Source organism: Pongo abelii, chromosome 11, assembly GCF_028885655.2.
Source record: "Pongo abelii isolate AG06213 chromosome 11, NHGRI_mPonAbe1-v2.0_pri, whole genome shotgun sequence".
Taxonomy (NCBI): Eukaryota; Metazoa; Chordata; class Mammalia; order Primates; family Hominidae; genus Pongo; species Pongo abelii.
The window spans coordinates 70503047-70530294 of NC_071996.2; the positions used below are offsets into that span (position 1 = coordinate 70503047).

The 27248-nt window shown below is 38.5% G+C and overlaps 1 protein-coding gene and 1 long non-coding RNA gene across 2 annotated transcripts in view; one reads left to right on the forward strand and one right to left on the reverse strand.

Moving 5' to 3' along the window:
• LOC129058018 (uncharacterized) overlaps positions 1–17420 on the forward strand; it is a 43927-nt gene extending 26507 nt beyond the window's left edge. The window contains exons 2-3 of the long non-coding RNA XR_008522829.2: positions 8387–8511; positions 12830–17420. This is a non-coding gene — a long non-coding RNA (uncharacterized LOC129058018). The remainder of the gene's footprint in view (positions 1–8386; positions 8512–12829) is intronic.
• STK39 (serine/threonine kinase 39) overlaps positions 1–27248 on the reverse strand; it is a 300756-nt gene that overhangs the window by 8745 nt on the left and 264763 nt on the right. The window contains exon 17 of the mRNA XM_024243646.3: positions 1847–1911. Within this exon, the coding sequence (XP_024099414.1) occupies positions 1847–1911 (65 nt within the window). The remainder of the gene's footprint in view (positions 1–1846; positions 1912–27248) is intronic.

Sequence of the window (27248 nt, forward strand, 5' to 3'; positions counted from 1 at the left end):
GTTGAGAGCATGGGCTTTGAGGCTAGATGAGGGGTGAGTCTGCAGCTTCCAAACTCAGGATCTGTGTGATCACTGTGTGATCCTGGGCAAATCAACCCCAGCGAGCCCGAGGTTCCCGAGATGTGAAATGGGCCTGCTACCAGAGATAATGGTAAAGCAGGAGAGCTGGAGGAGTGGGGACAGACCAGGCTTCATTAATGCAGTTTACAATAGGGCAGTGGAGACACTGTGTCTACCACATTTTGGGATTGTAGGAGGATTACTCTGGCTACAGGCATAGGGTGGTAAACAGAGCCAAAAGCTGACAAATTGGTGGCAGGAAGATTAGTTTGTGAAGATGAGAGAATCCTGCTTGGGTGCAGGAAATGCAGATGCAGGGAAGAGGACAGAATCCAGAGAGAATTTAAGAAACATATAAGCTGATTAGGAGACGAGGGAGAGTTTTACATTATTCTTATGGTTTACCTAGAGATTCTATAGTGGCTGTTTTCACAAAATCTTCGGTAGTAGGAAAGGGCTAGGGTTACTGTTCCTCTTTCATAATAAAATGAGAAAAGTCCAACATGAGAGTTTCAGACTCTTATCTCTGTTTGCATATTAGAAATTAGGAAAATGTTCTGGAGGCGGTATTAAAAAAATGAATAAAGGGACATACATTGGCTTGAAATGCTGACACAGGCTGCCATTTTCTCATCAATATACACTCACATAAAAAAAAAAAAAAAAAAAACACATTAAGAGGCAACAGTGTCATCCCAAACCAGAAGAGGGATTTTCCTATTTGTTAACCTAGCACTCTACATCTGAATAAAATGTTATTTTCTTATCAAAGCAAAAAGAATTCCTTCAGATATATCTTCTCTGTGAAAATCTTTGTGTTTTTCTTTTATCACACAGCCTAGCTATCTAAAATTAGATGGGAAGCAAGACCCAGGAAGTTAATTAGCACCAGGCTCACATTTACTGTAACTAATCATTTAGCATTTTTGGTCACCCACATTTTCCATTTAATTTCACAAATATAAAAAAGATCATCCATATACGTTGTGCACAGCAAAGTGTTGGTCATCTAGATCTAAAATTGCTTCTGGGATTCTGACCAGACTTTGATAAAATTAAGATTTTTAAAATGTACCTTAATGTACTATTCGCTAAAACTTTTTGGAAAATGGTCACTTTTGACTATTTGGACTTCTCTCCATTTCTGACCACCACCATCTTGGTCTCACAGTGACTCCAGAATGTCCAGCACTCTGTATCTCTGTGGCCACCTAGTACTTAAGTTTAAAATCTACCAGTGCAGAATAACTGTTGAAATATCTCCTTTCTACAAAAATCTGTTACTGTGATTTGAAATGTGGAAGTAAATTGTTGTGTCTTTGTTCGCCAGCCTTTGGTGAGTTGTTCTACAATTGCTTCCAATTACCTAAACCATTTCTACAACAATCAGCCTCTATTTTGAAAAGTTAGAACCACTTGGCTTTTGTCTCAGGAAAGCTTTATTAAGAGTGTTGCTTTGAATTCAGTGTAATTTTGTCTTTATGGTCAAGTTGCAATACAAACTGCAAGCAAAATGATCTAGGCTTCAAGATTCTCATACAGCCACTCTTAGTCAAAGGTGTGATGATAAAAGAAAAAGCTATGCTCATAGAAGAGGAAATTTCCAGTCACAATCAGAAAATGTTCCCTAATGTCGCAGAGTCAAATGTTTCCAAATGCAAAAATTGATTCTAAAAGAAAACAACAACAGCAAAATTATAGAGTAGGTTATTAAACTAGATTATTATTCCCTGCTGGCACAGCATGGCAAAATATTACCTCCTTCTTTCCATAACTTTCCACTTACCAACTTAAATGTCAATGTTTTTAAAGCTTTGGGATCATCTACAATCTTCTGTAAATTAGCAGCCACTGTAAAATACAAACATAGAGAGAAAGTGTCCAAATTATTTCCAATAACACTGGATTTTCACATCAATGACTCAGAAAATTTGACTAATGATGCAATAAACTGCAAAATCATTTTTCATAAACATTGCAAAGTCCATATAAATGACTAGATTACTCTCATACAGATATTTTCTACAACAATTGATATCATTTCAGCAATCTTGTATCTATGCACATCTGAATTAATCACTATATGTCAACTCTGCATTTCATATAATAAAATCTGAAATTTCTAATGGAAAGTAGAAATGATAGCAGCCCCCAGTGTTTCCGCCACTTGGCTTCTCCAAATATTCATTACTAAGAAATTTATTAGCCAGGAGAGGGCAGTACAAAACAAAGAGGAGACGTAGTGGGGAGAAAAAAAAAAAAAAAAACAATGCCTTTCTCTGGAAATAGAATGTCAGCACATTTGAACCCCTGTCCTATAAATTCACTCAATTCTCTGAACCCATTTTTATCAAGGCAACAAAATACAATGGATAACCTCTACAACTCAAGCGCATGTTTTAAGGCTTTCAGAGCACAATGATCTGTCAAACCAGGGAAGTGCCACCTTGAATAATACCCAAGTTCGCTGAACAGGGTCAAGCATTAGACTAGAGGCTGTCAGTTTGGAGCTCAGTGCTGCAGATATGTTTTCAGTATTAGCTGGATTCACTGGAGATCTGTCCTTGTTCTCCACGGTGTAATGATCTATCTGATACCCCAGTAGAGAAGTCAGTTTTTTCTGCTTACTCCTCTGGCTCGGGGTACTGCTAATGAACAGAATTATCAAAAGCTAATGATGATGGAAACTTAAAACTTACTTTTTCCATATCCACACCTGAAGTATAAAGTCCTGAAAGTCAAATAAGGGCTATTGCTTAGGGAAGGAGAAATTACTGCTGAAGAAATTATGGGAGAATGTCCTGTTTGTCATTTTTATTTTTTTATGAGTAAAATTATCTGCTGCTTCAGTAGTTAGGTATTGAAAAGTTATCTGAATTTTTTAAGATAAAAAAATTTAAGATAAAATAGTACACACACAAGTATTTTGAGAAAAGTGTTTCAAGTAGAAAATTTTTAAGTAGAAAGTAATAAGAAATCTGTGCAAATTTTAATTTTCTCTAAGGTCGACTGACAACAACCTAGATACATGGATTTTCTGCAGATTAGTTTATTTCATTTAATCCATCAGCTGCAGAGGAGAAAAAAGAAAAATTATGTACTCAATATGGCCTATTTCTCTTTATAAACCATAATTGCAAGCATCATTTTATCTTCATTTGTTGCCCTTTTAATACTTCCATTCTGAGTGATCTGCAGTTTCATTTTTACCAACACTCCTCCCATCCACCTCCTCTTTTTCTCCTCTTTCTTTTGCCCACATAAGCAAGCACACACACATCAGGTACACCCCAGGGCACCAATTCCAGAATAGTTATCATCGCAAAGCTTCCTGTGGCCTTTCAACACTTTTGTGAACATATTTTAGACACTAAAATCATCAAGTCATTTATGCAAGAAACATTGGCTCATGGAGTGCAAAGCTCTGCTGTAAAATCCTGTCCACCAAAGCCAGTATTTATCATGTCAGGGCATTCTGACTATATGCAAATTACAGCAAATGAACACAGTACCCATTTTCTTAAAACATAAAAGTGTTCTAATAGTTCCTCTGATTTGGGCTGATTTCATGAGTGGCCATAAATTCTTCGTATAAATTTCAGTCCTTTCATTAGTTTCTCGGTTAATGTGGATGATTTACTGCCTTGTTCTGGGTCATCTATTTCCAGTCTGCTCTCTAATGTTCAGTCAAAAGCAGAGCTCTAGCCTACACTAATTCATAACCCTCTCTCTGGTGTACACATATATATACAAGGGACAATTTCCAGGGAATGTGTCAAGCAACTTGGAGACTGAAGGGCAAGATGGAGCTGCCTGCATCTTAAACAATCATCCCAGAAACCATGCTCCCCAATTGTGAATCTCACACCTCTGGGACATTAAAAATTCAAATTCTGTCTTCAGCTCAAAGCAAAAATAGCAAAACTGGCCACTTACCTGACTACTTATCCCAGCTGCTAGGCTTATTTTCAATTTGGTTGATTCTAATTTGTTGTAAAGTGCTATAAAACACCTTCATTTAACTGACATCACATAAAATTCAGGGTGATGGTAATTTCTTTTCCAGTAGCAATGCTCATTAAAAAGATGGGTGTCACTGTTTCCTCCCATCTCCTGACTGTGCACCTGGATTTCAAAAATAAAAATGCTCCTTACCTGGAACGTGAGCTGAGAAGGAAGGGCTGGGTAGGGCTGGCTGTTGCTTTAGAGCTGCCTGAGCCTGTGCTGAGAACACTGACCTTTGTGTTGTAAGACACTCGAGTTTCTGGAAAATGTGGGGCTTCTGAACCCTGCTTGCTCAGTAGCCACTGACTCATTTCAAATCCCTCTTGGTTTTCCCAAATAAAACTCATGCCCCTTGGTTTCTGCTGCAGACATTGTGCTATCTTCTTTGAACTAGTCCCTCCCTTCCCAGCCCACACTCTTTCTCTGTCATTTGGGCAAACAGGGACACCAATAATATGCACTGAGGCCCCCAGGGACTGTGGCCCTCAAGCCCTGTCACCAGGGCTTTACCAACACTCCTCCTACCCGCCTGTCCCTACAGGGTATCTTTATGTGAACAATTTATTTTTTTTCTATTTTTTTTTTGTTTCTCTGTATCATACTTTAGGCTTGAATACCTGTCAGGGCTGGAAGTTTCTATTTACTTTTTTTTTTGTTTTGGAGAACATTTGGCCTAAGGTATGATAAGTATTGTTTTTTATGAAACTGTAACAATATCATTAACAGCCACACGGAAAAGACGCTAATGCTCAGTACTTCCCTGAATCTAAACAGAGAAGGAAATAAGATCATCCTGGGGGTAATCCACTGGAGGCAAGGCAGCAGAGCCAACACTTTTTTGGCAAACTAAGTCAGGCATTGTCCAGACACTGTTTTCTGCATATATTCCTTGCACTATTCAAATTCTCCACATTTTTAAAAATATAATTTCAACTTTTATTTCAGATTCAGGGGTTCATATGCGGGCTTATTACCTAGGTGTATTGTGTGATGCTGAGGTTTGGGGTATGACTGATCCTGTTACCCAAGTACTGAGCATAGTACTCAATACTTTTTCAACCCTTGCCTCCCTCTCTTCTTCCCCCCTCAAGTAGGCCCTGGTGTCTGTTCCCTTCTTTGTATCCATGTGTACTCAATGTTTAGCTCTCACAAGTGAGAACATGCAGTATTTGGTTTTCTGTCCCTGTGTTAATTCACTTAGGATAACGGCCTCCAGCTGCATCCATGTCGCTGCAAATGTCAAGATTTCGTTCCGTTTCATGGCTGTGTGGTTTTCCGTGCTGTATATGTACCACATTTTCTTTACCCAATCCACTGTTGACGGGCACCTGGGTTGATTCGATATCTTTGCTATTGTATTTGAATAGTGCTGTGATGCACATACTATGCCTGTGTCTTTTTGGTAGAACAATTTATTTTCTTTTGGATACACACCAAGTCATGGGATTGCTGGGTTAAATACTAGTTCTAAGTTATTTGAGAAATTATTCACATTTTGACAGTTAGAAAAATAAGTTATATGACTATTTACAGTCTACGTCTATATTCTGAGTAATCAGTCAAAAGATACACTTTTTCCTGAGATATCAGCTTATTTCACAACAACCCCATGTTCTGGTAACAGTGAGTTAATTCACTTAATTCCAGCTGTTTCCAAACACAGGCTATGGGCAAAAGAGAACCAATGAACACGGAGTCTAATGTACTACTTCCAATAGTAAGAAATTTCTAACATTAGACAAAAGCATGGTCTTGGGACCTGACAAGGTGATGACTTCAAAATATTGTTTTATCCAAAGAGACACCCTGAATAGATTGATGCAGAAAGGCAGCATGAGATTGCAAAGAAAGAGACAATCCAAGCTCTAAGTAAGGAGAAAAGGAGATGGTATGAGGGTAGGTTTCTTATGGATACTGCTAGAACACTAATATAAAATTAAAATTTTATTTTAATTAGATTTCTTTGAAATACAGCCACACATGCAGAAAACTTACTAACTCAGTTTGGGACAAAATAAAAGATTCACCCCGTTATTTTCCCTAAATTTCCAGGGTCTTATCTTCATGGGATGCGGGATGCACTGCAGCACATGTACCATAAAACCTAAAGTATAATAATAATAATAATAATAAAATAAAAAAATAATAATAATTAAAAAAAAATGTAAGGGGTTGATGTCTTTATGACTAGTATAGCTTTATTAAAACAATAATACATTCTGGCCAGTAAAAAAAAAAAAAAAAAAAAAAAAAAAAAAAAGAACCTGAATTCCTGAGCCAGGGTGCCAGGGTTCAAATCCTCCTCCTGCTCACAGCTGTGTGACCTTCCTGAACGAAGTTCACTTAGCCTCCTCTTTGTGCACAAGGCCATGCACTGGTCATTGGTGAAATGAAGATATTAATGGTGCCTCACTGATAGGGTTTGTTTTGAGGATTAATTAACACACATAAAGTGCTTAGAATAATGCTTGATGTATATATAGCAAGTGGTTAATAAATTATTCCTCTCTGCCCTGGACAACTGCAATATCTTATCTGGTTTCCTTGCCTTTGGTCTTAACTCCTCCGAGCTCTCTTTCTTATACTCACCAGAGTTACTGGATAACCTAGTTTGAGAATTGGAGTGTGTTACCTCCTTGAGCAATGCTGTTTAACTGTTCCCATCAACTTTGGGATAAAGTCCAAATTTTTAACATGGTCAATGAGACCCTCCATGGTCTGGCCTCAGCCAACCACTTCAGCTTATCTTTTGCCATTTCCTACCCTCAATCCTCCCAGGAAAGGTTCCATAACTCCATTCTCCTCCAGCTCTCTACCCCTACTCTTACCATCGTGTACTGAAATAACCTGTCACAGATCTGATTTCCCTGCTAGATTCAAACTCTGAAAACCCAGAAAAAATCTTATTCATCTCTGTAAAACATTCATCTTTGAAATATATCCACATATGCAGAAACCAATGACTTCTCACCACCTCCGCTGCTGATCCCCAAGTGAGGCTACCACCAACTTGCCACTAGACTCGTCCAGTAGCCTGTGGCCTCGCTGCTTCCACTCTGATCCCCCAATGGCCTAGCCTTCACCCAGAGGGCAGGGGAGGCTTCTAACAGGTAGGCAGACCATGTTACTTATCTATTCAAAACCCTCTGCTGGCCTTCCAGCTCAGAGTAAAGCCATGGTCTCCATGATGGTCTACCAAACCCATCTGATCAGGCCTCCCGCTCCTTCTCTCCCCTTATCCCTCACCACTCTCTCCCTTGCTGCTCCTGCTCCAGCCACACAGCCTCCATGCTGACCCTGGAGCATTCAGGGCAGGGGCTCACCCAGAACTTCTGTACCTGCCATTCCCTCTCCCGGAAATGTTCTTCCTCCACGACTCCATGACTGCCTCCCTCCCTTTCTTTCAGTTTCTGCTCAAATGTCCCTGGCTACCCTATTAACACCCCCACCATCCCCTCACTCTCTCGTTACCCAGAATTTTTCTTTCTCATAGCACTTATCACCATCTGATATGCTATATATTTATAACTTATTTCTGGATGTGGCGCTTTACCAACTCCACATACCCAGAAAATGAGCTCCAATGAATACAGGAACTGTTTTGTTTACTACTATGCTCCCAGTGCCTGACATAGACGGATATCAATCTGTGTTGAATACATGAATAAATGGAAAAATGAATCTTTGTGATATCAGTGCTCAGCACAATGTCTAGTACACTGTATTTGGTAAATATCCTCAAGGCCCTCTCCCCAGACACAAGCTCACAAAAGTTTACATACAATTTAGAGGATTCTAAGACACTAAGAACCCCAAATTGAGACTCTCTGAAAGAATTATTCCTGTTTTGGAAAGTTTCTACAAACATTTGTCTCCTAAGCAATAATCCTATTCGTTTGCCCTGTTAAAGCAAAGTAAATACGGCCTGAGAAAGACTCTGTACTTCTATATTTGAGTCCTTGTGGATGAACTGCAACCTAACTTAATAAGCAGACAAGATTGAAAACCTAACTTAGGAGTATGTGCCTGTACCAAGCTCAATCTCAGCAGCCATACTTCAACCAGTCATACACTGCTGAGTGTTCAAGCTGTGTTCAAATAAGGCAAATGCTGAGCTGTAGCCAATCCAGTTGTTTCTGTACCTCACTTATGATTTCTATATGCTACTTTATTTTTTTTGTCCATAAATTTGTCTGACCATAAGGCACCCCTGGAGTCTCTCTAAATCTGCTGTGATTCTAGGAGCTGCCCAATTGCGAATCATTCATTGCTCAATTAAAGTCCTTCGAATTTAATTTGGCTGAAGTTTTTCTTTTGACAGATGGTGTCAGAAGTGGGATCTGAAGAAGAGCTTCTAATGACCCCCAGGAGCACTGAGTGAACATGCAAGGTAACTGCAGGACCCACTTGTATCCACTGATCTCTCGGAACGGCTGGAGATCGTGGGTAAGTTCTCTCTCAGATTTTGGAGGTTCAGTGAGTTTGTGTTTTGAGCTCTCTGAGTTTCTTTGAGCAAATTTCTGATCCAAACTGGGTTTGGAAGTCATGACACAAACTGGACTGGGTCTAGGAATGGATTCAATCTGGTAACTAACTGGCCTGGATCCAGTTAGAGGCCTCTTACATCTGACTAGGTCAGAAAGAAACTGGTAGCAAATGATAATACTGTAGGGGTGTAAAATTTGGCTTTTAAAAATTTGTGGGGATTTTTGTGTTCTACCCCTTTGTTTCATTTTTCTTGTGCACATAGGTAGGAAAAAAATTATTGGCTAAGTTAATCAAGGGAACCCGAGAGGAAAGCCCATATTTTAGGTAAAAATGAGATCCTTAATTTCTGAAAAACTGAGTTCCTTCATGTTTATACATTAAGTACAGAAAACAGTGGAGTCTTACAGAAATGGCTAACTCTTACTAAAGGTAACTTACTGTGGAATGTTCTGAATAAACAACAATGCATGGAAGTGCATTTAAAAATGAAAAATTATATCTGCTAATCTTTCAGCTTAGTTACTATCCCAATACAAAGGAAAAAGACTGCAGCACCAACTGGCTGACTTTGGATAAGTAATGGGTACATTTTACCTGAGTAAAGGATGGGATAGGGTTAGAGGCCCTCCCCTCAGCAAAGTCCCTCTCAGTTAAAAATGGATTAAACATGACTGGGCCCCACCAGGGGCAAGTTTGAGCCTTGCCAGTTCAATGCTGAGTGGCTGATGTCTGTGTTTTGTCTCATGTATTTTACTCTGGCCAGAACAAAAAATGTTAATTGGGTTACCCCATGCAACCCCTTGGGCAGCAACTTGAAAAATTGAGAGGCTTTTTGCCTGTGGTTGATGAAACAAATAAACAAAAAAAAGATGATTTTCCTTTATTATGTGGCTTGGCCCCAGGGCTACAGTGTGGCAAGCAGGGTCACTAGGGCTGCTAAGGGAAAGGGAACCCAGAAGCCTGGCATGATGGCAAAAGGGTAGGAATTTCTTACCAGTCAGACTCTGGCCTCTCTCTGTGCAAACTGGTTTAATGAGTGGTAAAAGTCACTGTTTATCTCTCTTGTAAAGTTTTAATTACCACAAAAAAAGAATTCTGAGGCTGATCTTGAGCTACAGTAAATCTAGTGTGTTTTGTGTGTCTTTCTGCATTGTTCTGCCATAAGGAGGGGTATCTTAGGATAAAATGTGTGCCTAGGACCCCATAAGCCTGCTGATGAAGACAGCCCAGCAAACTGGTCAGTTAGGTTCTTGGGAGCTTAACCTTGTAACCATGTGGCCTTGCTTTCTCTTTTCACAATGGCGGCCCGGGTTCAGAGTTCAATTCCTGGCTTCGGGAATGAGTACTTTCTGGTATGATAACTGTGTGGCCTTTACCATTTGTTAATTCTCTTCCCCTCCACGAACCATCTTAAATTTTCCTTTTTCTGAACACAGAAATATTGGCCATTTGGCTAGCCAGGGTTGGGTAATAAAAGATTTAAAAGGACTTTTTGTAAAAAAGCACTATAGTTGAAAGTCAGCTTAATAAAAAGTAGATATTCAAGCTTTAACAGCCTGGGACTCCTTGGGAAAAACAGGAGGTGCCAGAGACCCCATTTGGAAAAAAATCTGTTTTCCTCATGGAACCCCAGGAATTAGATATGGATAAATCTCCCTCAAAATCTAAGGCTCTGGTCTTTTTGGGATCCAAGATCTAGTATAAAAATAAGACCCTTAATTTTTGGGCAGCTGTTTTGCCTTCCAGCTGTGCCTGCTTATTAGGCCCTAGAAACTGCATGCTTTCCTGGCCCTGTTCTTCCAAGGACTCCACCCTAAAGCCAGTAATCCAATTAAAAAAATTAAAAACTGATAAATAAAAAATTTGTCTGTGTAGTTATATGTGTTATGTGTGTAATGTTTATATAAAAGAGCTCTAATTAGTTGGCTTCCAGAAAAATAAGTGCTTAAATATTTTGTCAGAAAAGTAAAAACTGTAATGTCTTAGTTCATGTAACTTTAGTAATCTTTGGGAAATAAAAACAGCTTTAAAGATGATTGGTAAAATAAAGACATTTGGACTAAATTAGGCAGGTCAGATATTAGGTTTGCTAAATGCTTTAAGGTCATAAACTGCTTCTTAGGCTTTTGAAAATTGTTGAGTTTACCTATTTTGGAGCATTAGATTCTAGATAAGGCCTGAGGACATTCGGAATTAGCCATGCCCCCAGCTATGCAAAGAAGGTTATGAAGAAAATGGATTTTATACCAGAAAGGATTTTGTATAGTAAATTCTTGTCCTAAAGTAAAATAACTGGCTGTTAAAAACAGGGATGTTCAGGACAAGTCAAGAAGTCCAAACATGGTCTGTGTAAGTCGTGAAAAGATTTGTGAAAGAAAATTTATGCATCAAAAGTAAATGTTGCTGAGTTACCATTATAACATATGACTGACACTACTGAAAAAATGATTTTACCTGCAAGGTGTGTGAGGAGAATGAAATTTGCTTGTGGTAAAAGACTGTAAGATGGCATAGGAATGTAAATTTTTGCCTAATTTAGAGGGTTAAAGGATTGTTTTAAATTAAGTAAGAATAAGCTAAAGGTTTGAACAGTTATGGAAGGTCTGCAAAAATTAATCATGTAAAAAAATTCTGTGTGTGAATATGTTTACTAAATTTAAAGGTGTATTTTCCGTAAACTGAACATTGAAATAAAAGCACAAACAGGATTTTCTTAAAGTACTAATATGCTCTTTAACAAAAATTTGTAAAGGGTTATAAAAGGTTTATGAGAATCTCACCTTATGGTTAAACCAATTAAGACTGGAAAGATTTGTCTATAAGGTTTTATTAAAAATTGGGGTGGACATTAATAGTACACTAATGCAAGGATGAAATTTGGCTTTCTCTCTTAAACAAATTTTCATGTAGTATTAAAAGATAATAAAAGATTTTTGTTTGCCTTTTGAATAAACTACTGACAAAAAAAGAAGGCAAAGACAAGAGACAGACTGTTTGAAAAGCTAAGTCTTCCCTCTATCAATGAGTAAAGGTTTTTGCCTTTAAAAATTTTTTTGAGTCATCATTTTGGCTAAATGAATGACTTATGGTAACCTGGAATTCTATTTCATAATACCAACTGTTTCAAACCTTTAATATATTTGATAGCCTCTCCAAAATCAAATTTCAGCTTCAAAATGGTCTTTTCTGACCTCTAACTTTGAGATGCTACAGAGGGCCCCTGAAGCATCTAAAAGAAAGGCAAGCAATTATTTAACATGTTTAGTTACATAGGAAGCATTGTCAAAAATAAAAAAAAGTTTAATCTTCTTCAGGTTATATTTTAGTGAATGATATTAATATATGTTCCAAAATTGTACGGAATTTCTAAAATTCTAATATGTCTGAGTATATGCTATCAATTATAATTATGGTTATTATGTTGTTATTGTAGACCACAGAAATAACTAAATTTGTCAATTGTGTTTTTAACTATAACTATTTAAAGTCATTTCCACGGTTAAGTGCTTAATGCTCATGCAGTTTCTGAAAACGTCACAAGCATGCAAAATGCTAGAGTATAGTGTCTTTTAGGAGGTTCACAAAAGGATGGAAAGGACCCTAAAAGCACTCTTGAATAGAGGTTTCTAATAACTTTAGAATCACATCATTCAAATTGGGTAAGAATTCCTGGAATTTTAATGAAAAGACTGACTAGGTTATAAAACTGCTAACTGAAGTAGAACAAAAATTGATTTTCATACTAAATCAGCTGATACTGAAATTGTTTAGATATACAATTTGAATGAACTCCATGGTCTAAGTCAAATTACCTACGGTAACCCATCAGTTATTAGTGCTATGCACCTAATTTGGAGAAACAACTGGTATTCAAAAGTTAATATGTCTAATGTTAATTAAGCATGGACTCATGGAGAACCATGATGGCCACCTTGTCCTTCCTGAGTCTTTAAAGCTTTTGTTATTAAAAGTTCTGCATTTTATGACTCATCATGGAAAAGACAAAATGCAAATAAATTACTCTTGGTTCACCTCAATTGAGTATTTGGTATCATATCCTAGGCAAACATGATTTCAAAGACCGACCATGTTCATTCAGTTTTTTTCAGGGATGAGAGTCTAGGCCACCCCAACCACATAACCCACTGAGACTAGCAGAGGAAATCTACAATAGAATGTAGATGATGGGGATGAGGAGTTATCAGAGAGGCCTCAAGACCAGGTGTAAGGACTATAACTCACATTACTAACCTTCCCTCTTACAATTTCCCCCCAGGAAAAGAGATCAACCAATCCAGAAGAACCATTCCCAGGTGGATCCAAGTAGTGCAAAAGGTGGACTGTAGTGGATACTGTGGTGTGCTGCCCGGATCTTCTCTTCAGGAATGAGGCAACTATTTTGCCATCTGCTGGCATTATTGGTGGCTAGTAACCGTCAGTTTAGCTCTTCTTTGGGAATTCTCCATGACCACAGAAAGCTGTCTTAGCCAAGGTCATGCCCTCTCTTCAAAGGACTGGTCGTGATAGTAAAAAGGCCCCATCGCCTCAAGGCAGGACAACGCTAAGGGTGATCTCAGCTTCAATTCCTCTCTTTGCTGAAGGAGGCATTTGCTGCAGTTCAAACACAATTACTCTATCTGCCAAATTCTGCTTCCTTTATTCCCTTACAGGTACTGATCTTAAAAGCACTCCTCAAAAAACTATCTGCATACAAATCTATGGCTCTCAATATTTTTCCTCAGAAACTCTTAAGACTCTGCCTATAGGGAAGGACACAGTATAGTCACCTTAGAAGATATTTCTCATGAGCAAATTTATAAAAGTGCAAGTAACAATTAAAAGAAGTGAGTATACTACATGCAATTTTTCCTGGGATTTCACTTAGAATTAGAATTCTGTATAGTGAGAAAAAACAGTAGTTAGAAAAAATTCTAAAACTGTCTTTCCAAAAATTATTAAGAGGGAGATCTGATATAGTCAACCCCTCCTCTTGCTTTTAGCTTTCAAGCTTCCTTAATTTTTTCTGGGCTTAGGCCAGCTAACTTTGGAAGATAGTTAGGTTACATTAATAGTTTAAATGATAACAGGCCTTCTCAAAAGCTCAGCCACCTTTGTAAAACTAATGAGAGACCACCAGGCTAGGGAGAGGAGAGGAGCCTGAATTCCAGTAAGGTGCAGAAATAAATGACTGCCAGCCATGCCTGTAGATAACATCACTACTGTAGGTTGGCGTTTTGAGATTTTCAGGTTTTTTGCATGTCTGACACCCATGGCTGCACCTGGACCTGCCAACCTCTGCTCCTATGGCCCCACTCAGAAGCAAGTGAGCTCAAGAGGACAACTTTGACCCCCTATGATTTTATCTCTGCCCCAACCAATCAGCAGCAAGCACCCATTTCTACCCACCCACATCCCTTCCTCCAAACTGTCTTTGAAAAACCCCTAGCCTACAAGCCTTCAGAGAGACTGGTTTGCGTAATAACTCCTTCTCCTGTGTGGCATGGCCAGCCTCATGTCAATCAAACTATTTTTTTTTTTTACTGCAATGCTGTGGTCTTTATTTGTGCAGTGGGCAGGAAGAACCCATTGGGATGGTTACAATTCTAGGAATGTTACAGGTACTATGGATATGCAGACTTTAAGACTAAAATGTCAAACAGACTTGAGTATTAGTATTATTTACATATAGAAGGGATGTATGAGAAATAAAGAAAACATAGAAATACACCTGCCATTCTCCTTACAGTTCAGGTAAATTCCAGTTTATTAGTATTATTTGGTCCTAGTGCAAATGTCTGATTCAGTTTGGCATAACAAAACTGGCTGATACTGGATCTGTCCTTAAAACATTACCATAAAATTGGTATTTTGATCCTGAATTTCCTTTAATGTGTTTAAGGTACAGTTTTATGAACTAGCTGACAGTGTGGTAATGGGAAGTGTCCAATAATCACTATGTTATGGGAAGTGTCCAATAATCATTATGTGATTATTGCTCATTTTGAAAGCAATGAAATGGTGTAATCAATAAAACTGTATCTTCATTTAGCTTACAGAGGTGATGTACTGGTAAGCTTATAGTTTAATTCCTCTTCAGAATGAGGATGAAGAAAGTAGAAATAAAAATGCTGTACGAAAAATGGCTAAACTTGAAATAAAGTCATGTTTACCAGGAATACCCAGAATTCATCTGAGTTGAAGGTAAGAGTTAATTTACTTGCTTCGGAAAAAAAAAAAAAAACAAAGGGGATTGTCGAGTGGCAGCCACAGCTGTTGAAAAGTACTTTGTTTCTTTGAAAATTATTAAGAATTCTATAGGTGTCTTAACCAGGGGTTTTCAGTCTTGGAACCCTCTGAATTGTGGGCAAAACTTTGTGTGCACATTTCTGGGGAGAGGGGTGTATGGCTGTAACTGCCCAGTGGGTTCACCTTGGCCACTGCCTAGACAGAGCCAATTTATCAAGACCAGGGGAACTGCAATGGAGAAAAGGTAATTCACAGAGTTGGCTGTGTGGGAGACTGGAGTTTTACTACTACTCAAATCAGTCTCCTGCAGCATTTGGGGTTGGAGTTTTTAAGGATAATTCTGAGGAAGGGGCTTGGGAAGTGGGGAGTGCTGACTGGTTGGTTTGGAGATGGAATCATTGGGGGTTGAAGTGAGGTTGCTGTCTTCTGTTCCTGGGTGGGATCGCAAAACTCCTTGAGCCAGATTACTAGTCTGGGTAATGCCAGCTGGTGCACTGAGTGCAGGGTCTGCAAAATATCTCAAGCACCGATCTTAGGTTTTACAATAGCGATGTTATTCCCACGAGCAATTTGGGGTGGTTCAGACTCTTGGCAGCCAGAGGCTCCATGGCCCCTAAACCGTAATTTCTAATCTTGTAACTAATATGTTAATCCTACAAAGGCAGACTGTTTCCCAGGCAAAAGGTGGTTTTTTGGGAGGTGCAGGGGAGAGGGCTTTAACTCTGAAACAAAATTTTCAGAGTTAAACTATAAACTAAATTCCTTCCCAAGGTTAATGGCCTACTCCCAGGAATGAACAAGGACAGCTTAAAGGTTAGAAGCAAGATGGAGTCAGGTCTGATCTCTTCCACTGTCATAATTTCCTCATAATTTTTGCAAAAGTGGTTTCATGGCATTTACTGGATTATCAGTGGGGCCCCGTCCTTCGAAATCTTAACAACTACTTTCCTAAATACTTCCTAACATCTTTTCTTATACCAATGTAAACAGCTTAGGGGTGAGGCTTTTTGTTTGCGTAACAGCCTTACTGAAGTATAAACTAACATATCTCAAACTGCATGTTTTTCAAGTGTGAGTATGAACATGTGTACACACTCATGAAACCATCACCACAATCAAGAGAATGAATATGTCCATCAGTTTTCCTGTGTCCCTTTGTAATTACTCCCATCTTCCTCTTCCTGATCCACTGCCTTCTCAAGGAAACCACTGATGTGTTTTCTGTCACTATAGATTAGTTTACATTTTCTAAATGTTACACAAGCAGAATCATCTAGCACATACCCATTTTATCTAGTTTCTCTCACATATCATAATTATTTTACTTAGCAATAAAAAGGAATAAATTATTGATCATGATTATTTTTTATTGATCAATAAAAAATATGATCATGATCCATGATGGAACATGATCGATAATTCATTCCTTTTTATTGCTAAGTAGTATTCCATTGTATGCTATACCAGTTTGTTTACATATTCACCTCTTGATGAATATTTGGGTATTTCTGAGTTCTGCTGTTACAAAAAAGCCATTATTAACATTCATGTACAAATCTTTGTATAGATACACATTTTCTTTTTGCTTGGGTAGATACCTAGAAGTGGAATGGCTGGATCACATGATAGAAGTATTTTTAATTTTTTAAGAAACTGCCAAAATGTTTTCCAGAGTGACTGTACCATTTTTATATTCCCACCGGCAGTGTATGAGAGTTCTATACCTTAGAACTTACATACTTGCTAACACTTAGTATGGTCAGTCTTTAATTCAAGCCATTCTAATAACTCTGTTGTGGTATCCTGTAGTAAGTTTACTTTGCATTTCTCTAATAGAGCATCTTTTCATGTGCATATTTGGTGAAGTCTTTTTAGGGCTACTTTCTGACAATAAAGGTATTAAACGTTCCCATAAATACAAGTGCGGTTTTGCTGAATTAGGTAGAAGGCTCTTTCTAAAAAGAAACAGAAGTTTTTATTAGGGAAACACAGGTGTTTCTTAATCCAAGAGGTAAAACGTTCCAAGAGTGCCTATCAGGCATTCTTGCAGGTCATCCAGTAGATGAATAAAACATACATAGAGGCACCAGGCATAGCTCAAGCAGCATCATTCTGCATCTTGGAAAGTGTGCTAGAGCTTTTTGTACAGTTCAGAAATCCTGACTCTCTTCTACGGATTTTAAATGTGTAGGTCATGAGCTTGAATATAATTAAACAAAGCAGAGAAGGAACTGATCACATCATGGAGGGAAGAAGTGATATGACACAGGGAATCCACCCAACTTTGATTTCTAGAGGCACAAAGCAAAGTCTTCCCAGGCCTTTTCTGTCTACAGCAAGAAGGTCTTATTTACTTATGCTACATGTCTGGATGCCAAGAGAAGAGTCTTACATCCAGGAGCACATTCTAGAAATATTAACAAGATGATATGCATATAAGCCAAAATACTCTAGGACTCTAATGACAATCTCACAACCACTGTTGAGGGGAAGGCTCACATGCAGCTAGTACTACGAATTAAAACAGTGGGCCAAATGTTCTGCAATATAGTCTATGTATAAGATCAGAAATAATTTGTGTCTCCTTCAATGCATATAATCACTTGATTAAAAAACAAACACTTATGGAAATAAGCTTCAAGCTCTCTTTACGATCTTGTCATATGAACCATGTGAATTCCAGAAAAGTTCTATCAGTGAGAAGAAATAGGCCAAAGGAAAAGAAAAGGTAACACATAACTTCACAGGATCAACTTTTTCGTACCGTCACTCTCATTTTACTTTGATCCATTTTATAGACAGGTGCTTTGATAGTCACCTATTAACAGGACACACACAGCTTGAGATTTAACCTAGTGGCTTCTGGACTGGGAAAAGCTTTGGAAAAGTTAAAATTAATGAGATGGTAAATCTACGGATATGAGGAATGCTACCTAAATTATGGGCCAACGCAGCCGACTGAGGCAGAGCCATCTGGCATAAGCACAAAGCCCAGGGAAACTGCAAGGACTCTGAGCCCAGCACATGGTGGCAGTCCCAAGCAGAGGCTCTCTCACCCATGTGGCCAGTCACGTGGAGGAGGAGGGAGTTAAGCCTTTGTTTATATTATGCGGCACTGCTCTGGGGAAGGACATCTACTTTATCTTCATTTCTTGTATTTTTTTTTAATGTGTAGTAATTTCCAGAGCCTTTAAAGCAAAGGTTTTATCTTCATTTCTTCTTCTTCCTTCTTTAAATCTGTAGTAATTTCCAAAACCTTTAAAGGTTTTATCTTCATTTCTTCTCATTTTTTTTAATGTGTAGTAATTTCCAAAGCCTTTAAAGTAAAGGTTTAACAGCCAGTGAAAGGTACAGAGTAAGAGTGAATAATTCACTTCTTGAATAATAAGAAATCAAATCAATTCAAGGATGTGAACTCAGACCTCACTCTAGGTTAGGCCACAGAGTAAAAAAAAAAAAAAAAAAAAATGAAAGACTTGAAATCTAATCCTGTTTATAATATTTAATATGAGACTTTAGAAAATCACCTTCTTTGTACCTTAGATAAGTGAAAACTCAAAGTAGCCAGTTGTCAAAATATTCATTGCAGGTCCACATAAGGTATGGAGTGTGCACCAGAATGTAAGTCAACCACTGCTTTCTCCATTGAGAAAGTCTTGCTACCAAGAAAAAAAGTCAGCTGAACTGTACAACGTGCTTAATAATGTAGCTGGTTGACAATGTGGCTCAAGCCAGTGCATGGATCACACTGTAAGTGGCACTGCTTTAGACTTTTCCGCAAATAATATTATCCTGCTCTTCCTCCTTCTCCCATTCCTGATGGATTGGTTTGGATCAAGTATAAGAAAACTGGCTGAGTATTTTATATAGTTTCTCTAACAAGGTAAAATGTTTAAAGGGAACTTTTTGCAGAAACTTCACAATCAGTGGTAGAAGAAGAGAAGAATTCTAGGAAGTGAAAAGAAGTTATGGAATACAAAAAAATCAAATGCTTCATAAAAAAGTCTCTTGTCCCGGTGTTGTATTCAATTTAACATTTGTCTTGTATTTTAAAATTTTAAACAAATTATTATTAATTGCTGCAAGAAAACAAGCTGGGATGGGTTTGGCGGACTTTTACTTTGTACCTCCAGCTTCAAATCTTATTTCACTGTGCAAAGGTCTCATTTTAACACATGATTAAATCTGAAAGATCATCCCAATAACCTTCTCCTTCCTCTACCCCTCCCACAGCCACTGCCATCATCCTTCTTCTCTGATCCAAGGTAAGTCACACCTCTCCTTGAAAGACAACATAGAGAGATCTTGCAGATAACATCAGGGGTGGCATGGGCAGCTAACTGTTTCTAGTTAGGGTGCTGGTGGGAGAAATATTCAGTGCCGACGTCCTTGCCAGAAACTTGAGGTACTGGCTAGTAGAGCTGAGACCCACTGGGCAGCCTGCAAGATACAGTTGGTGGAGTCATTGTGAAATGAGAGGTTAGTAAACATCAAATCTGTATACAAAGTCTGACCAGTCCTGCCACAGGACACAGAGAAGTCGGCTTGAACATTCTTGTTACAGGCATCCCAATATTTGTTGTATGGTATAAGTCTACAACTATTTATTTATTTTCTTGATTAGTCATCCTTTTAGTTTGCATTAAACCCCTCTGACACCAATGAGCTTTTAAAAAGTGCATTCTAGTAAAAAAACATTAAGTGCTGAATTTTTTTTTTTCTCCAGAAAGGCATGTAACCTACATAAAATGTCTGTCAATAATTTCCACCCATCTTGGAGGCTACAGTTATAGCACTGACCCCTCCAAAAACAGGAGACACAAGTTGGCTGACGAAGCATCAGAATCTCCTTCAAGAGGCAGCACTACTTTTGATACGTTATTCCCTAAGAAGGTGATGTAACAGGCACAGCTGCAGGAGGTATGTTTATATCACTCTGCTAGAGGTGCCTTTCTATTCTACACTCTCAGAAATGCCCTAGTTTGGATGATAAATTGATGTGGTCACTCTACTTACAAGAGAGCTAGACTGAGGCTCCTTCACAGTAGACCCATCTGTCACCTCCAGATTCTCAGTCACTACCCAACACTGAGCTGGCATCTAATAGGCACTGATGAATTAACAAATGAAAGACCTGGGAGTACCTGGTAGCCAAGAATAGGAAGTACTTTTTCAGAAGCTGCTATTTTCCCCCCACAAAGATGAAGATAGGTAGAGCTGATCAGGGTGAAGTTATAAAAGTTTGTCTTCAGATCTCCAGCTTTCACTTTATGTTACTCACCCCATCTCACAGAAGTAATCTTCCTGACCTTATTAGATGCTTTAAAAATTCTTTCCCTTCTCAAACTAGTAAAGGCCAAGGTAGCATGAGGACAGAGACACAATCCATTTGGCTCACTGCTGTACACCCGATATTGAGCGCCGTGTCTAGCTCTTAGGAGGTGAACATAAGTAATTATGGAATGGACGAATGAAAATAACCTAGCAGCATATTTTTGTTGAGGATTATATGTTAACTCTTCTAGGTATCTGCAATTAAACTTGAGCCTTAAACTCTCATTACGAATAGAAGAATGTACTTCATAGCATAGAAATTATAGGAAACAGGCCAGATGCGGTGGCTCGTGACTGTAATCCCAGCACTTTGTGGGGCTGAGGCGGGTGGATCACCTGAGGTCAGGAGCTCGAGACCAGCCTGACCAACATGGTGAAACCCTGTCTCTACTAAAAATACAAAATTAGCTGGGCGTGGTGTCTCATGTCTGTAATGCCAGCTACTTGGGAGGCTGAGGCAGGAGAATCGCTTGAACCCAGATTGCGCCATTGCACTCCAGCCTGCGCAACAAGAGTGAAACTCCATCAAAAAAAAAAAAAAAAAGAAATGAAAGGAAGGAAGGAAGGAAGGAAGGAAATTATAGGAAATAGAAACTGGTGGTGATGAAATTATTCTCCTTTATTGGGGAAAGGAGGGATGGAGCCTCTCTCTTTTCCTAAAATTTGATTATTAAGGGTTCAGGCATGCTAGTGTGCCTTCTGATCCAGGTGCACTGAATTGGAGACATCCTCACCTGTCCCTTCTGCAGTCTGTCTCTCTGACACTGGACGCTGGGGATGCAGCACTCTCTGTAATGGATCACTCCTATCCTGACAGCATGCCCCAGGTCTTTCTCCCTAAACTGAAATATGGATTTAAGCTAGGTCATCCTACCTTTCTGTGCCTGCTCCCATCCCAACTTGAATACACAAAGCCTTCTAGATCCTAATTTCTGCTGTTTCCAACTCTCCAAGGGAGGTAGGCAGTAGTACTTACTCAAGATCCTTCAGATTACACATTTTATCATGAGAAAGCCTGTGAGGAAACCACAGAGAATGTGGCCCCTCTGTGCTGAGGGTCAAGACTGGGGAGGTGAGCGGATGGCATAGTGAGTGGTTGCACAGGAGGAAATTCAAGCTGTTGCCTATTAATATCCATGACTTACTTTTTAAGCAGGTGTGTGTTCTAATATGTGGACTATGATTATTCAGTTATTAAACGAATTCTTACAAGTATATGCCATAAACTGGTGTTCCTATTAGATGCCAGGGAGATATAAACACAAATAATGCACATCTTGCCTTGCATCTCATACAGGCAGATTCATACACAAATGATTACAACACATTCTCATGAATGCAGTTGGAGAGGTAGGAACAAGGTGCAACATCAGCACAGAGGCAAACCACCTGGAGAGTTCTGGGTAGGATTTGAGAGGGAGGTGACACTTAATCTACATCTTAAATGAGGAGTGGGCGCTTGCTGGGTGAGTGGGAGCATTCCACGTAGCCAAAGAGCATGTGAGACACAGAGCAAGTCTGAGAGCTGCACTGAAGCGGTCCAGCATGCAGGAGCGAGGCTGAAGCTGGGGATCAGGGACAGAGATAAGGATGCTGGTAGAGGCCAATCATCTAGGCCTTGTCCACCTAAAAGCACAGACGTTCTATTATAGAAAAGGAATTTTAATAGGACACTAGTTAATAATGATGTTTACACATGCTAAAAAATGTTAGTGTTTATATCAAAGTTTGGGGAGGAAAATATAAAATTTTGGTTTGGCTTTGTAAACATAAAATATTTTTAACAGTTGTGTAACTTGCTGATTGGGACTGAACATATTAATAAGTCAAATTAACTTTTAAAAATACATTTAAAATAATAAATATTTGTATATTATTTAGAATGTTAAATAACATAATAGGTCAAATTAACTTTTAAAATACATTTTCAAATGAAAAGCTTTATGCACATACAGCCAGTCTTCATGAACACTGTCCATATAAAATGACGTTCTCACATAGAATGTAAAAAAAATTAAGTACATTGCCAGGATTAAGACAAATTAAAGTGGACATTACGGTACCTGGCTTTAGTACTCTTATGCAGGCAGCTCTGTCTCATAATTTCTAAGACACCTGCCTGCATGGGGTATGGGTTTGAATGCAACTAACCATATGCAGACCTTTTTCTCTAGATTATTTACTAATTGAGAAATCACCATATCTCACTATATCAGTTGCGCTAATTGAACAGATAAGAAATACTTTATCAGGGAATTAATTTTTCTTCCCTGATATTGTTCTCTTACCACCAGGGTAATGAAGAAGGAAGAGCTATTATTGCAAAGATAAACAACACTGGAAAAAACCTTTCTTCAGGGGAAGAACTTCTGAATTGATTTGCTGTTTGTGCACTTGTTTGTTTCACACAACACTGCATGAATAAAATTGGCAGTGGAAAAGCAGCTTGTAATATGTCCTGATGTTAGTAGGGTCATGCCAGGGTTCCCAACTCCATCCTTTCTTCACCAAGCAGGATATCTGTACATCATCTGAGATCAAGAGGAAGTTGTTCATCCTACATTTGAGATTGTCTGCAGAAGGAAGTCCCAATCTTCCTTCATTACCTATTTCCATAGTACACTGGCTACAGCTTCATTACCTGGCAGTGCATCTTAATGAAACCACTAGCCTTACTGAATTTGGTGGACACATGACATTATTTTAGGGGAAAAGTGGCCATTTATATACTAAGACACAGCCTCAAAGACTCAACTTATGCATGACTATTACTAATATTAAATAATAATAAATTAATATTAATTTGCATGCATTAGGAAATCAAAACATTTATTCAACACCTACCACAAGCCGTAAGAAGGCATTTTAAGGAAATAAATATCCTAAAAGTTCAATAGCTTTAACAACAACCTTATACTTAAAACTCTTAGCAGCCCAAGACTGGCTGTTGTAATGGGCTGCATGTCTATCTTATTCATTAAACAAAACACGGTATTTTGGGAAGAAAGGAAATTCCAAATATGCCAAATACTTGTATCATAGTGTCCATAGTCACAGTTTTTCTAAGTCTCCACTAATATTTCTCTAGGTTGGAATTCACCTGTTATATGTACATGGCCAGCACTGCCAACTTGAACAACACAGTGATTTATTAGAAATTCCAATCTTACTTGGGGTGGGGGAAGCAGAGACAATCTTAAACATACACTTCAGAAACACTGACTGCCCTTAATGCCAACTACAATTGTGATGATTATCAATAAGTTTTTTTGGCTGCTGATGTCAGAAATTATTTGAAGGAACGACAGGAGAAATAAGACAGCCTGCAGCGAGGATGTACTGGGATCTAAGGACTAGAGGGTAATTAAATCATGCTGAAAAATTTTGATTCAAAGCAATCCAGGGAACAGCTACTACAATTTTTGCTTTGGTCCTTGCAATGATATTACAATTTCTAAACTTGCAGATTACCAAACTCTCAGAAATGTTTTATATTTATAAAAGGGTCACATACCACAAGTTCCTCACGTGCATATGAAACATAAAAAAAGTGTTTGGCTTTCAGATTTCCATTCCTTCCCTCTTAGATAAACAGAGAGGATACCAATTTGCTGTCTTTCAGCCTTAGATACCTGAACACCAGAAATGGATTTAGACTTTTAAGATAGGTAACAGGTAAAAATGAGTGAAATCGATGTCACACTGATTTGGGAAATAAAAAACAGGAGACAAACCAAACACTTCTGGTAAGAAAACAGACAAGAAAGGAACACCATGAGGTCATTATGAGGTGCAGGTAGCTTCCTACCCATGTAAATAAAGCTGTTGGTTATCTTAGGGAAGACAGCCATTTGTAGGAGGATGTGGAGAAGGCCTCATGCAGTGTGCAGTAATGAGGCTGAGTACGAAGACGAGTCACAAGCAATCAAAAGACAGAAGATGAGCCAGAAAAGAGTGCTGACTTAGGGATGATCATCAATAATGCACTAAGGAGTAAAAATCAGAAGAATGTTTGACAGCAATGAAAAGGGCCAAGACTGTGGGCTGTATGTGTAGTCTCCAAGAGAACAAGTTAGCACTGCTTATTCTAATGTTATGTGAGGCAGCAAGATCTCATTAACTGTGGGCAGGACTGGCTTTTTCCTCCCATTGGAAGAAATCAAATGAAGAGCTGTGATTTCTACCTACAGTCAATTCATAGTTCAAAAGACTGGGCACGAGCAAAGACAATGCAGTGCCAGACCCACTGTAGTTTCCCTACAAAACTGCCACCCTCCCTTCCCCTTTCCCTTTTCTCTGGCTTATCATAATCCTATACTTTTAGAGTGTTAAGAAGAGGATTTACAGATTTAGATTAGCCAACTGTGAGAAAAGCGAGGATGCATATACTCGGAAGCTTTTTAAAACTCTGTGATAGCATCACCTCTCTTCGTAGAAACCTCTATGGTGGCAGAGTATACTTAGAAAAGTTAACTATGGAAGGCTGTAGAGTATTCACGAAAAAATAGGATATACTAATGCTGGGACAAAAAAATATATATAATACTTCTCTTTCTCACTGATGTATTCTGTTCATGGGTGTCCAATCATTTAATAAGACAGATCATTAAGATGATCCTTGAAATTCTAATCAGATCCTAGGAAGGGCATGACAGAGGAAACCCCAGCTGGCAAAATCCTAATGTTTTAACAAAGAGCATACTGTGCTAAGTTCAAAGACCAGTCCTGTACTATGCTACCCAAGGAATGGTGAAACCTCCAAATAACCCCCAAATAACCCCGTCTATCTGTGGTCCTTTTAATGAGATTTTAATTTCACTGTTGAGCAAGTCCCTGAGTTGACAGTTCTTCATTTTGACTTTGAGAAATCCTACAAACTAGAGTAATAAAGCAGTTCAGAATAAATAAAACTATTATTAATGATTAATGGTAACGTATTTACTGAGATTTACTATGCAATTTATGTATCAAATTTTAATCCTTACAGCCACTCTGTGAGGTTGGAACTAGTATTTGCTCCATTTTGCAGAGGAAATGGAGGCACAGAGAGATGAAGCAACTTGTTCAAGCTCACATAGCTTGGGAGGGACGGAGGCAAGATTTGAATGCAGGCAGTTTGGCTCTCTGGTGCTTGTATACACAACCACAGTGACTTCTGCCTCTCAGATAGAATTTACCTCCTTAAAATAGATTGTTACTGCTTTTAAGGCAGGTGCTTAAAATAAGAATTAGGACTAGAGAGGCACTGCTGGTGCCCTTTATGCATAGAGTCCCCTCCCCTATATCAGAGAGCAGGGGCCAGTGTGACTTCTATCTCATGTAAAAGCTGATTTTTTTCCTGCAAAGAAGTCGCAGGCATATATGAAGATCCCTTTGGGGACCCAAATAGTGAACCGAGAGAGAATGAAACACACATCAAAAAGCTCTCCATGTTTTCTAGCAAGACCATTTTAGACAGAACTGGGGCTAATGCTTCCCAACATGAAATCCCATCATCTTTCTGATCTTAGTGCCTTTCAGCCATGGTTTTTCAAACACCTCAACACTCAAGAATTTGACAGCTGGTCCCAGTTAAAGCTGTAGAAAAGCAAAGCTGTTTTGAGGATTATTTTGTTGTGGATGCTTCCATGTCTTTTATCCTGCTTTAAGAAAAAAAAAAAATCCTTCTTCCATAGGTGAAGGCTTTATCTTGTTAATATGAGAAAAAAAAATGTTTCTAGACTCAAAGGTGGTGATAGAGCTGATTTAGTTTACATTAAATGTTCAGTTTAGAAATTTACATATAAAATTCCTGAGATCATTACCAAAAAAATGACTGTATTTGAGTATATTCAGAAACATGCCTCTAGAAAGCATATGGAACAAAGAGGACTGAGAAGATTGGCAGCTTATCTGCCTGCTCAGAGTCATGCTTTATGGGAAGGGCAGCAACAATGATAGATCGAGAGCAATCAGTGACTGAGAGCTTCAACCAAGAGAGGTGTTGAAGGCATCCTCAAGCCCCAGACCAGAGTGCTCAGCCCCCACAGAACAAGGGTGAGCGGCATTCCCAGCTTACATCTCTTGCTGTTATTTTTCTTTCTCCATATAGATAGCCATTGGTTGGTACAGATGAAAGATTAAGCCAGGGTAGGGATGAGGTGGGTGATCAATGTTCCACATTCATCAGCTGCTTCAGGGCTTTAAGCCCATTCCCAGTGGTCTGTACGATGACCACCTGGGGCATCCTTTAAGCAATAATGCTAGTCATTCCCCAAAATGAAGAATAATAAACTGTGGTGAATGGGGGACTACACATGGTGGCTTCTAAAAGTCCAACACTTAGTAAGAACATCACAAAGTAGATCCTTAAGATGAACTGTCATGAAAATTGTCTTCACTAAATAGCTATTCTCAGATGGAGTCCATTGTCTCCAAAGAACCAGTTGTACCTGGTTCAGGAATTTCATTTCATTTGTATGCAAGAACAAGATAAATGAAATCAAGATTTTAAATATTCAACCAATGCTGGAAGAGAGCTGGTAAATTTGGCATCTGAGGGGTCCCAACTGAGGACAGCCAGACAGCAGTGGGTGATAGAGTTAGCAGGGCCAAGCTGATGACTTCGACTCTAAGTGCAGAATAATCAAGAAATTTAAAAACAACATTAGGTTTGTAAGTCTTCATCCCTATTTACATATCCAGAATAAGGGATGTTTTTCCTAGGAAAGTAAAAATGAAATATCACTTAGTCCAATTAAGTGTTATTTATGTTATACACATTATAGACAGGAAATCTTAAAAATTGCAGGAAATTCTGAACTAAAAAAAGAAAACACATCAATTACCCAGTAGAAGCATAGCTAAGTCAACAGTGATAAGCAGTAAAAAAAATCATGATTAAAGTTGTCTACCCATATGCAAAAGTGAATATATTTTTAAACTTAGTAATGGTAGATTAAAATTTCCAGTTGGCATCAGAAGAGAACTTAATGTGAGCTATAACACAAGGGCTAAAACGACCAATAATCATCATCATCATCATCATCAAATGGTTATTAGAAACTAAACTGTAAAAAAAAAAAACTTCCTGACTCAACAGATAATTCAATAAGGTGAGAATGAAGTTCATGACA